Here is a 13,065-nt window from a genome sequence, read left to right as displayed (position 1 = left end):
AGAAGACCTCCTACTACTGGAGAAAACACAATTCTAAAGTACAATTCTTGATTCTAAGGACTTGTGAAAATGTTGCTAAATCCTGTTTAGACTAGGGTGATGCTGGTTAATTTAACTTTTACCACCCGGTATTTGTCCTCTTTAAGAAATTCTTTCCTCTTAAAATTCATTTTGTTTGTTTTTCTCATAGTTTAGGGTAATATAGGGTGTGTGGCCTGCTTTTCTATAGGATAATCATTTCTATACCATTTATGATGTAGTTGAAAACTTAATACAGTAAAATTTTACATATTGATATCAGACTGTCTAATTTTAATATAACTAATAAAACACTTAATAAATTTTTTCTTAGCATAGTGGTAAATTTATTAAACTCTGAAATGAAACTAACTTTGGATTTTGTCTCATTTTAGATTTCTGACAATGTGCAATAGACACTTTGGCAGCGTTGTTGCACAAACCATTCGGACTCAAAAAACAGATCAGTTTCCACTTTTTCTGATTATTATGGGAAAGCGATCATCTAATGAAGTGTTAAATGTGATACAAGGTAAAGTACATGTCACAAGGGGAGTAGAGTGTCTCCTTATGTATGTGATAACCTTATAATATTTACCATCAAAGCTGAAAGTAATTCTCTGTATTGGTGAATGTCTTTGCATTTTAAAATATAGAACACCCAGAAGAAGAATATCTTCAAAAAGTATAGGTGCTATGAAGTATGAAATATGCTGCATGAAAACCCAACAGAAACATCTTAATAAAACTGCACAGCCTTTGGGACATAGGATAATCATGTTAAATATTCAGAATCACTAAATTTACTAAACTAGAAATTAAGCCATAATCAGTCATCAAATATATTTCATTCACACACACACACACACACACACACACACACACACATATATTTCTTGCTGTAATGTTGATTGGTTGAAGGAAATCCTTATCTTTAGTTATCTGGAAAAACCAGTGACTGGATATTGTGAATTGAATAGTTCACAGTGGCAGTCGTTTCTCCTCATTTGTGTGAATCCATGTCTAGAATGCAACCCTGAGGTGTGAAGCTATAGGATGCCTGTCAATTTAATCACAGTGCACACATTCTTTACCAAAAAAATGAGTGATATTTTTTATGTTACTAATGTATCCTAAGGATTAGTATAAAAAATTCCTTAATTCATGACAAAGCTTAAATTGAAAACAGTACCTTTTCTATGCCACAGGGAAAAGGATGTTTCAAATGCTCCAAGCTAAAGCTTGTGTCTGAGATACTTAATTTCTGCCCCTATTTAAGTCACAAGTTCTGTAGCAGACAATGTAATGGAGGAAGGGGTATAAATTCAAGTGCCTTTAAAACTCAAATAAAACAAAACCTCTGGTATTTTATGTTTACTCTATAGCTAGAGCATTCACTTTCACAAACAATGTTAAAGAAGACCTGCGGGAACAAAATGCATAGAGTAAATAGATAATGAAGATAATATTTCATTCCTGTTTTCATATTAATTAAGATAATATTTCATTCCTGTTTTCTGTGATATTTCCAGCAATATTACAGTCGGTAGTGGTTCTCAAAGCATGGTCCATGGACCCTGGAGGTCCCCTAGATCCTTTCAGGGAATCTACGAGGTCTATTTTTTTTTTTTTTTTTACCTCGTGAATTTTATTTTATTTTATTTTATTTTATTTATTTATTTTTTTAAACATCTTTATTGAAGTATAATTGCCTTACAATGGTGTGTTAGCTTCTGCTTTATAACAAAGTGAATCAGATATACATATACAATATGTTCCCATATCTCTTCCCTCTTGCATCTCCCTCCCTCCCACCCTCCCCATCCCACCTCTCTAGGTGGTCACAAAGCACCGAGCTGATCTCCCTGTGCTATGCGGCTGCTTCCCACTAGCTATCTATTTTACATTTGGTAGTGTATATATACGAGGTCTATTTTTGATAGACTCTTTTTTTGCTTTTTTTTTTTTTTACTGTGTTGACATTTGTACTAAGTGGCACAAAATCAGTGCTGTGTAAAATTGCTGGCATCTTAGCACAAAGCAAGGCCATGACACAACTGTACTGGTAGTCATATTTTTCACCTCCATGTATGTGCATTTTTTTAAATTATTATTTTATTAATTTTTAACCGTTTTTATAGTTTGTGTGACGCAATGGGTGGACATTTCTCCAGGATGAACAAAGTGAGTCTGTTACTTCAAGAAAAAGAACTGACAACATTTGTTGCCAATGATAAAATTTGAGTTTTTAAGCAAAAAGTTATATCCTCCATTTAAGATTGACAGCTTAAATACTTTTCTGGTGACGTCAATGGTGATGATAATAAATGTGATTTTTTTGATATCATAAAATTAGGGGTGTCAACATTCAGAAGAAATGCATGACTCCGTGAACCAATATTTTCCAGATGACCAATGCATAATGTTATAAACTCATGCATGAGTGAAAGATCCATTCAAAGGGCAAAATAGACCAGTGGATTTTAATATAACAAAGTACAATAAGTTCATTGATAACGGTTTCAAATTCCTCACATACCTAACCTTGAAAAAAATTCCACTTGTCAGTTTGGGTGTATTAAAGAAAAATATCTACAATTATCTATTAAAATACTCCTCCTTTTTCCAACTATATATCTGTATGAGGCCATAATTGCTTCATAAATTTCAACCAAGACAACACATTATATCTGGTTTAATGTAGATATAGATATGAGAATCCAGTTGCATTCTATTCAACCAGACATTAAAGAAATTTGCAAAAATGTTTAAAAAAATTACATTCTTCTCACTGAACTTTTTCTTTTGGAACATGTAGTCATTTTTCATAAATGTGATATTTATATTAACAAATTATGGGTTTATTATTGTTACTTTTAAATGAATTGATAAATATGTTTTAGAAATTTCAGTTTTAATTTCTAACACAGTAAATGTTGGTAACCATAACCCACATAAAAATTCTTCAGGGATCTCAGTAGTTTTTAAGAGTATAAAGAGGTTCTGTTGCAATAGGCTATAAAAAATAAATTTTCTCTGAACTGCATTAACTGGAACCTTTCTCCATCTTGGATCATTAAGGGCTTAGGTATAAAATACCTTCAAGTACAGTTTGGCAACGAGCCCGTATAGTTAGGGCTGAAGCATAGTTGATAAGCGGTGGCTTTAAGCCTGAAAATTAATAACCAGTGTGTAGTCACCTGTAAAATTATAGTATTTCCCCATTGATGATTCTAGTACCCTCCACAAAGTATTCATGCCCCATACTCTCTTAGTCACTACAGTTTACAAATAAGAAATGGAAACCCAAAGATTTGCCTGGTAACAAAATCTACGTTAAAGGTTCTCTTATTAAACTTTTTGCCATTTGTTATATCTGTTAATAATAACTATCAGTGATTGTGTGTGTGCTATGTACCAGGCACTTTACATTATCTCTGATCCTTCTAAGAACCCTACAGAGGTAGTGTTATCTTCATTTTGCAGATAAGGAAATTGATCGTTAGAGAGCTAAAGTCACTCCCTCTTCTCTTATTCATTTGTTTACTAAGTGAATATTTATTAAGCCCTTGTCATGTGCTAGGCAATTTCTAGGTACCAGATCATGTAGTTATAAGTAGCAGGACTAGGGTTAGAACTCTGACTACAAAACCAGTTCTGCTTTCTTGGTAACATGACATCACACCAAGATAATACTTGTTCTCTAGCTCATTTATTGAGAGAGTAGTGCTTATGTGACCAAATTAGGTTATTTCTTTGGCTAAGGACCACAGCTGCTCCCTAACCGCATGTTGCCAGTGGTCATAAGGGAAACTGGGAAAGGACCATTGAAAGATTATGTTAGTCAAACCCTACTCTGGGAGAGTACAAGCAAGGATGCTTACTATTTGTTGTCTCGTTGGTGGCCATTCCATCAATGGGACAAGAAGACACCTTCTCAGGCCCTGGAGAAGACAGGCTCTTTTGCCTGTAGGTTTGAAAGAAGAGAAAAATTGCTATATCTTTATATATCTTCATGAGTTTCCTTCTCTCTTGTAGATGCATCCAAAGTACATAACAGAACTTAATGCATGCAAGAAATGGCATATATGTGCTATATGTTTGTTACAGACTTGGACAGAGAATAAAATGGCATTCAAGAAAATCAAACATTACAATACCTTCTCCATAAAGATTATAGCATAGTCATTTGAAAGCAGCTGAAAGGGAAAAATACCAATTGGGCAAAAAAAAAAAAAAACTTTTTTTTTTTTTTTCAGAAATCGAATTACTGCTTGTTTCACCAAAGAATTTTTAGTGATAGGAGATAATTCTAAGTAAACAGTATGCTAAGGTGGCAACAGAGAGAGGCTTCTGAGTCAGACTCATATGGTTTCAAATCCTGGCCCTATAACTTAACCAACTTGACGTTGGTTAGTCAGGTTACTTGAGCTCTCTAAGCCTCATTTTCCTTCTCTTTACAATCAAAATCATAATAACACCTTCATAGAATTGTTGTACAGATTAAATGTGATTTTATATCTATAAACCTAATCACTTAATGTAATTTGTTTGGCATATAAACAAAGGGTAGTTGTTGCTAGCATTATTAAGTAGATATGTTTTCCTAACTTGGAAGATACTTTGAGCCTCATGACTTGGATATTCTTCTTGTAGTGCTGAAAGTCCTTCTTATTAAGTAAGAGACTGTTCCCTCAAATCTAAGTATTGTGAAATTTCAATTGCCAGTATACTGCTTTGCTCTCTTTCTGAAAATATGAAACTTTTCAGTGAAAACATGAAAGTTTTTATTAGCATGCCAGTCTGTAATTTTTTTAGACTGTAGTTACTCCTTACTGATTAATTCTAGAATGACTTTCCATTTTATAATGATCTTAATGTGAAGTTTGGCTATCTCCATGTGTTGCTAGGTAACACAACAGTGGATGAGTTAATGATGAGACTCATGGCTGCAATGGAGATCTTCACGGCCCAACAACAGGAAGATATAAAGGATGAGGTAAGGTGAAAGGTTAAGTAGACCTTTAATAGGATTTTGATGAGATAATTTGTCAAATGGTGATGCTTGCCTATGTCATGATGGATAAATAAAGCATTGATGAAGATGTGCTTCCACATGAACAAAGGATTTTTATGCCACTGAATTTACCTTTCAGTCCATTCTCTTCATGACCCAAGACCCAACAATTTGTTTAACTTTATGGACATTTATACTTTGCTAGATTTGATGGCAGGAGGTCAATTTACAGGAAACAGATTCTGAAGCATGTTTACAGAAGAAACTACAGTTCAGGAAATCCTATCTACTATATGGGTTTTTCACTCACTTTTAAGGTCCTCTTACTCTTTTTAAGTATTGAGATTGATTAGCAATAAACACATTTTACACTTGAACATATTTTTGAGGCACTGTGAGAATTAGTAAAAAGATCACCAGAATTCTGAATTTAGCAGTCTCCCGAACATATTTAGATGGTATAGATGAGATGAGCATGGAACCTCAAATAGAATAATAATAACAGCAATATTCATAATGACAATAGTAGTCAACACTTACTGAATATCTGTAATGTACTAGGCACTATGCAAAGCACTTTACATTTATCATCTCATGTGATCCTCAGAACAATCCCTTGAGGTTGCATATGAGTCAGAGTTCTGGCTGGAAACAGATGACACTTTCAAACTGGGTTATTTGAGAAGAGTTTAATAAGGGAACTATTTATAAAGATATGGTCAGAGTTTATGGGAGTCAGCAATGGATAGTACATTCTAGGGCTAAAGGAAGCCATTACTACCCTTAGGCCTAAAGGCCTAGGAGAGGGTGATATATGAAGAGGATTGCTTCTTTTAGAGAGATACAGCCAACCCTTGGTGACCTGCTAAGGAAGAAACTAAGGAATAGCTTCCCTTTCCTTTTATACTCTGATCTCCTGCTAGTACCTCCTATTGACCTAACCCAACTAGAAACTGAAAGGCAGGCAAGAGAACCTCCCTGGGCAAAAAACTAGGTAGAGCATGGATACTGAGGGCAAATGGAACATAATCCAACGCAGATTGGTATTGTCATCTCTACTTTTCAGATGAGAAAACTGAGGATCAAAAAGTTTAAGTTAATATACCCAAGGTTCACACAGCTAGTAGGATCTATAATAATCTCAAGTAATTATTAGTGCTTTATCAGTGAAGAAATTTCTGGATTTGGAAAACAGTCTCAAGATAAAATATGAAACAAATCTTATCATTTGTTAATTTGAGATGCTAAGTTCATATATCCATCAAATTATTCTTTTTAATTTTCTCTTTGTTTTTAATTTTTAAAGAAAGATTTACATAGAACAAATAAAGGAGAGTTTGATTTCTGAGCAATGATGAAAAGTTTCCGTGTACAATGAGTGTTTTCAATACAATACTGTTTAGCTATTACAAATGGGAAACACGTAAACAATTTCCATTTAACCTTGTACTGTTGTATTTAACTTTATTTACTTGTCTCTGTCTTCTACTAGACTATGAGTTTAAGAGCAAGGGTTATATCGTATTCATGTTTGTAACTCTGTCTTCTAACAGTGTACCTAGGACAACGTAGGCACTCAAAAAATGTTTAAGTGATTGAATAAATGAATACTTGAAAGAATTTACATGAAATAATGTGACTTCAAAAAATAATACTTGATTACAATGATATAAAACCTGATGTATCCACATTAACAAATATGAAAATTCTGAGCACTATACCTAGAGTTTTAAATACTCAGTAGGTTCCTTTTATTGCTGTAAAAATGTTGTTTGTAATTTTTCTTAGTAGTGTTTCATTTACTCTGAGGGAAAGGTAATCGGGTATATGGTAGAATGATGTTTATCTGTTACTTTATAAGTACTAACTAAGTACTGTACTTAGTTAGGAATTTGTAATACAAGATTACATTTATCCTGGAATAGAGGCGTTGATTGACAATAATTCACTAAACACATTCTTCAGCCATTTAAATCTTGAGTCTCATTAGTACTAGATTTACAGATTATGCTGTATAATAATATGAATGCACAATATTTGCATGCATATTCCCAGTTCATTCTTTCATTTTAATTTGTGTTCCTCATAATTCATTGGTAAGGAAATTGACTTTAATTCGTTTAATACTGAGCACAAAATTTAATATGAGCGTTACAGGAAAAATCTAAGACTCCGTATAATTGAAATTTTTTATTGAAATTTAACTGCAAGAGATAAAAGATTTCTCTTTGTTTTTGTTTTTAGAGTGTCTTATGAAAATTATCTTTCAGGTCATAAGTAGAGTTCCTAAGGAAAGCTTTTCTAAGTTTAAAAACTTCTTTTAGACTATGCATAGATCATGATTTGGTGTCTGCTGAGTAAGTGATAAGAAAACACTGTCCCTTGTAATTGTGAATTTGGCTTTACTTCTTAAAAAATTTCAAATAAGACTTAAGCATACAGTTAAAATTAAATTGTGAACACGTTTGAAGGATGGCTTCCTAGGCCTGAATTTATTTAAACTTATCTTTGGTTCAGTTACGTCCGTCACTTCAATGATACCATTGTATTAGTGCAACCAGAGATGCCTATATTACATAAAGCTTTTATTAAATAAAACCAAGCCCAAAGCATATTCATACTCTGAGTCATTCTTCAATGTCTCAGAATGGACTAACCTTTATATCGCTAATTGTTCTGTCTCTAACCAGGAAGTATAAATTATGTATGAGCCTCTGTTTTGACAGAACTATCTCCATATAGATTTATTCATAGACATTTTTATTAATGGTATTAGTTTGGTTTTGTAAGTGTTTACTGAGCATCTATGAAGAATATAGCACTGGGCTAGGTCCTGGGGACAGAGAGGTGCTTTGCTCTAGTGAGGGGCTATTGGCAAAGAAGGGATGAGGAGAAAAGCAAATATCACTGTATGACAGTGGCCACATTTTAGCATCTGTTTTTGATTACAGCTTGGTTCCAAACAATAGATGCTTTCTAACATGTAAATGAAGTCAGTTTTTTTCACATGCACTAGTTTTTTTAGCCGTGAATAATCTCAAAACCTCTGATTATCAAGAGTTTATTATACTTAGCTCTTGATCTATTTGTTGTTTCATTCATTTGTTCGTTCATCCATTCAACACTAATTTACTTAGAATCCTCTATCGCAGGTGCAAGAATTACCCCTTTCCAGCTTAATCACTCTGATTAATAATTTGTGTCTAAGCAATATCTCTGTAATCATCAAAACCCAAATGTTGGAGGTCAGGGCAGATTTCAAGGTCAGGAACAGCATTCTCATTTCTTTGGTAATTCTAAGAATATACTAGTGGAACATGGGCAACGTATGCCAGAGGGGCCTTTTTAGGCTTACCCTTTAAGGATTCTGATTTGAGACTTAAAAACAGTACTGCCACAGCACAGGGAAGGTAGGTCTATTGGCTCAAGGCAGCTTTTTGTGTTGCCAAAGGAAATTGTTGGCTTTTTGTGTTTGCCCCATGGAATGTGTAACTTTTTTGTCCTAAGTTTTGTCTTTATCTTACTGTTTGAAGCACTGCACTCCTTTTCCTTTCATCTGTTTAAAATCTCACCATTGTCATACCCATTCTCTTTCCAGAACTAACAGTGATAAACAGGATACAGATTCTGGCTTCTGTTGATATTTTCTTTAAAACAGGAGTAAGTCATCACAAGATAGAGAATAAAAACAGTATCTTTGTGCAAAAATTAAAGCAAAGCATATACAACAGACCAACCTTTAAAAGGACCTTTCACTATTAGGCTTCTTTAAAAATATATCTGGACTACTTCCTGAAGCTAGCAAGAATAGTATCAATAGTTTTGTTAGGAGAGTTTTCCCTGATATAGCTATATATAAATCTATATGTGAGATTAAAAACAAAAACAAAAGTCAGTATTTTTAAACATCAGAATTTCACTGAAAGTGTAAAAGTCAGAGAAGATCTAATACCCAGAAGTAACTTTAAGGAAGAAGAGCTAATTGAGTTAACTGTTAATGATTCGAGCACTAAATGGATAGCTGAGTATACCATAGACGGCTTTCTGTAGGTGGTTGCTTTCTGCTCACAAAAGGGTGGTTGTTTGTTCTGGCTTTTTTTGAGATATCATTGACATATAACATTGTATTAGTTCCAGGTGTACAACATTAATGATCTGATATTTGTATATATTACAAAATGATCACCACAGTAAGTCTGGTTAACATCCATCACCACACATAGTTATAATTTTTTCTTGTGAAGAGAATTTTTAAGATCTACTCTTAGCAACTTTCAAATATACAAAACAGTATTATTAACTGCAGTCACCATGCTGTACATTACACCCCCATGACTTAATTATTTTATAACAGGAAGTCTGTACCTTTCAACTAACTTCATCCATTTTACCCGCCTCTCAACCAGCCGCTCCAACCCCCTCACTCTGATCTCTGCCAACCATCAATCTGTTCTCTGTTATCTATGAGCTTGATTTTTTTTTTTTTAGATTCCACATATAAGTAAGATTATATGGTATTTTTCTCTGACTAGTTCACTTAGCATAATGTTCTCAACGGTCCATCATGTTGTCAGAAATGGCAAGACTTTCTTCTTTTCTATGAATGAATAAGATTCCATTATACACACACACACACACACACACACACACACACCCCACATTTTCTTTATCCGTTTATTCATTGATGGACATTTAGGTTGCTTATATGTCTGAGATGTTATAAGTCATACTGCAGTGAACATGGAGGTGCATATATCTTTTCAAGTTAGTGTTTCTGTTTCCTTCAGATAAGTACCCAGAAGTGGAATTTCTGGATCATATGGTAGTTCTATTTTTAATTTTTCTGAAGAAGCTCTATACTGTTTTCCATAGTGGCTGCACCAATTTACATTTCTACCAACAGTGCAGAAAGGTTCCCTTTTCTCCACATCCTCGTCAACACTTGTTATTTTTTGTCTTCTTGATAATAGCCATTCTAACAGGTGTCAGGTGATACCTCATGGTTTTAATTTGCATTTTCCTGATAATTAATAATGTTGAGTACCTTTCCATGTACCTGTTGGCCACCTGTATGTGTTCTTTGGGAAAATGTCTGTTCAGAACCCCTGCCCATTTTTTAATCAGATTGTTTCTTTTGCTATTGAGTTGTATGAGTTATTTATATATTGAATATTAATCCCTTATCAGATATATGATTTGCAAATATTTTCTCCCATTCGGTAGCTTGCCTTTTCATTTTGTTGATGGTTCCCTTTGCTGTGCAAAAGCCTTTTAACTTGATGTACTCTTCTGTATGTATTTTTGCTTTTGCTGCCTTTGCTTTTGGTGTCAGATCCAAAAAATCGTTGCCAAGACTGATGATAAGGAGCTTACTACCTATGTTTTCTTCTAGGAGTTTTATGCTTTCAGATCTTAATTCAAGCCTTGAATCCAACTTTAGCTAATTTTTGTGTATGGTGTAAGATAGTGGCCAAGTTTCTTTCTTTTGCATGTGGCTGTACAGTTTTCCCAACACCATTTTTGGAAGAGACTGTTCTTTCCCCCTTGTATATTCTTGGCTCCTTTGTTGTAAAATAATTGACAATATATACATGGATTTATTTCTGGCCTTTCTATTCTGTTCCATTGATCTATGTGTCTGTTTTTATGCCAATACCATACTGTTTTGACTACTATAGCCTTGTAATATAGTTTGAAATCAAGGAAGCATGATGCTGATGTCTCCATCTTTGTTGTTGGCTTTTTTTTTTCTTCTTCTTAAGATTGCTTGGCTCTTCAGAATCTTTTATGGTTTTATACAAATTTTAGGATTCTTTGTTCTATTTTTGTGAAAAATGTCCTCGGAATTTTGATAGAGATTGCATTGAATCTGTAGATTACTTTGGGTAGTACGAACATTTTTATTCCTAGGTATTTTATTCTTTTTGATGCAGTCGTACATTGGATTGTTTTCTTAATTTCTCTTTCTGATAGTTTGTTGTTAACATGTAGAAACATAACAGATTTTTGTATGTTGATATTGTATCCTGCAACTTAACTGAATTTATTTATTAGTTCTAAAATGGTTTTTTGGTGGCACCTTTAGGGTTTTCTGTATATAATATGACATCTGCAAATAGTGACAGTTTTACTTCTTCCTTTCTAATTTTGATGGCTTTTATTTTTTTTTTTTTTCTTGCCTGATTGCTCTGGCTAGGACTTCTGATACTACATTGAATAAAAATGAAAAGAAAGGAACACCCTTGTCTTGTCCCTGATCTTAGAGGAAAAGCTTTTAGCTTTTCACAGTTGAGTATGATGTTAGCTATAGGCTTGTCATAAATGGCCTTTAATTTGTTGAGGTATATTCCCTCAATATCCACTTTGTTGAGAGTTTTTATCACAAATGGATGTTGAGTTTTGTCAAGTGCTTTTTCTGCATCTATTGATATGATCATATGTTTTTTATCCTTTGTTTTGTTAATGTGGTATATATCACATTGAGTTATTTGCGTATGTTAATCCATTCTTGCATCCCTGGAATAAATCCCACTTGATCATGATGTAATATCCTTTTAATGTGTCATTGAATTCAGTTTGGAAACATTTTGTTGAGGATTTTAGCATCTATGTTCATCAGGAATATTGGCCTGTAATTTTCCTTTCCTGTGGTGCCCTTGTCCAGTTTTGGTATCAGAGTAATGCTGGCCTTATAAAATGAGTTTGGCAGTGTTTCCTACTCTTCTATATTTTGGAGGAGTTTGAGAAGAATTGGAAATAATAATTCTTTAAATGTTGGTAGAACTCACCTGTGAAGCCATCTGGTCCTGGACTTTTGTTTGTTGAGAGATTTTTTGATTACTGATTTAATCTCCTTAAATCGATCTGTTCAGATTTCCTGTTTCTTCATGATTTAGTCTATACATTATGTATGTGTCTATACATTTATCCATTTCTTCTAGGTGATCTAATATGTTGGTGTATAATTGTTCATAGTAGTCTCTTATGATCCTTTGTATTTCAGTGGTATCAGTTGTAATGTATACTCTCTGATTTTGACTCCTCTCTTTTTTTCTTGGTGAGTCTGTCTAAAGGTTTGTCAATTTTGTTTATCTTTTCAAAAAACCAGTTCTTATTTCATTGATCTTTTCTGTGGTCTTTTTATTCTCTTTCATTTCTTTCCACTCTGATTTTTGTTATTTTTCTTCCCTCTACTAACTTTAGGTCTTGTTTGTTCTTCTTTTTCTAGTTCCCTGAGATATAGTTAGGTTGTTCTCCAACAACCTTTCTTTTTTCTTGATGTAGGCATTTGTCGCTATGAAATTCCCTCTTAGAACTGCTTTTGCTGCATCCCATAAGTTTTGTTATGTTGTATTTCTTTTCATTTATCTCAAGGTATTTTTTTGATTCCTCTTTTGATTTCTTCTTTGACCCATTTGTTGTTCATTAGCATGTTGTTTAATCTTCACATATTTGTGAATTTTCCAGTTTTCTCCTTGTAATTGATTTCTAGTTTCATTACTTTGGTTGGAAAAGATGCTTGAAATGATTTAATTCTTCTTAAATTTGTTAAGACTTGTTTTGTGGCCTAATATATAATCCATCCTGGAGAACATTTCATGTGCACTTAGGAAGAATGTGTATTCTGTTGCTTTTGGATGGAGTGTTCTATATATGTCTGTTAGCTCCATCTTGTCTAACATGTTGTTTAACTCCAGTGTTTCCTTATTGGTTTCTTGTCCGGATGATCCATCCATTATGAAAGGGGTGTATTAAAGTCCTCACTATTATTGTGTTGCTATCTATTTCTTCCTTTAGGTCTGTTAATATTCATTTTATATATTTAGATGCTCCTATGTTGGGTGCATAAATTGTTTTTTTTAATTTCTAAAAAATATTTATTCATTCATTCATTCGTTCGTTTATTTATTTTGGCTGCTCTGGGTCTTACTTGCGGCACGTGGGCTCTTCATTGTGGCATGTTTAGTTGTGGCATGCGGGCTCTTAGTTGCGGCATGCATGTGGGATCTAGCTCCCCAACCAGGGATGGA

General features: G+C 33.7%; 1 protein-coding gene across 1 annotated transcript in view; it reads left to right on the top strand.

The window, feature by feature from the left end:
• FAF1 (Fas associated factor 1) overlaps positions 1-13,065 on the top strand; it is a 478,956-nt gene that overhangs the window by 368,733 nt on the left and 97,158 nt on the right. Inside the window, exons 14-15 of the mRNA XM_068539848.1 lie at positions 414-550; positions 4,929-5,017. Coding sequence (XP_068395949.1) covers positions 414-550; positions 4,929-5,017 — 226 coding nt within the window. The remainder of the gene's footprint in view (positions 1-413; positions 551-4,928; positions 5,018-13,065) is intronic.

Source organism: Eschrichtius robustus, chromosome 3, assembly GCF_028021215.1.
Source record: "Eschrichtius robustus isolate mEscRob2 chromosome 3, mEscRob2.pri, whole genome shotgun sequence".
Classification (NCBI taxonomy): Eukaryota; Metazoa; Chordata; class Mammalia; order Artiodactyla; family Eschrichtiidae; genus Eschrichtius; species Eschrichtius robustus.
This window is presented reverse-complemented; position numbering and strand designations above follow the sequence as displayed.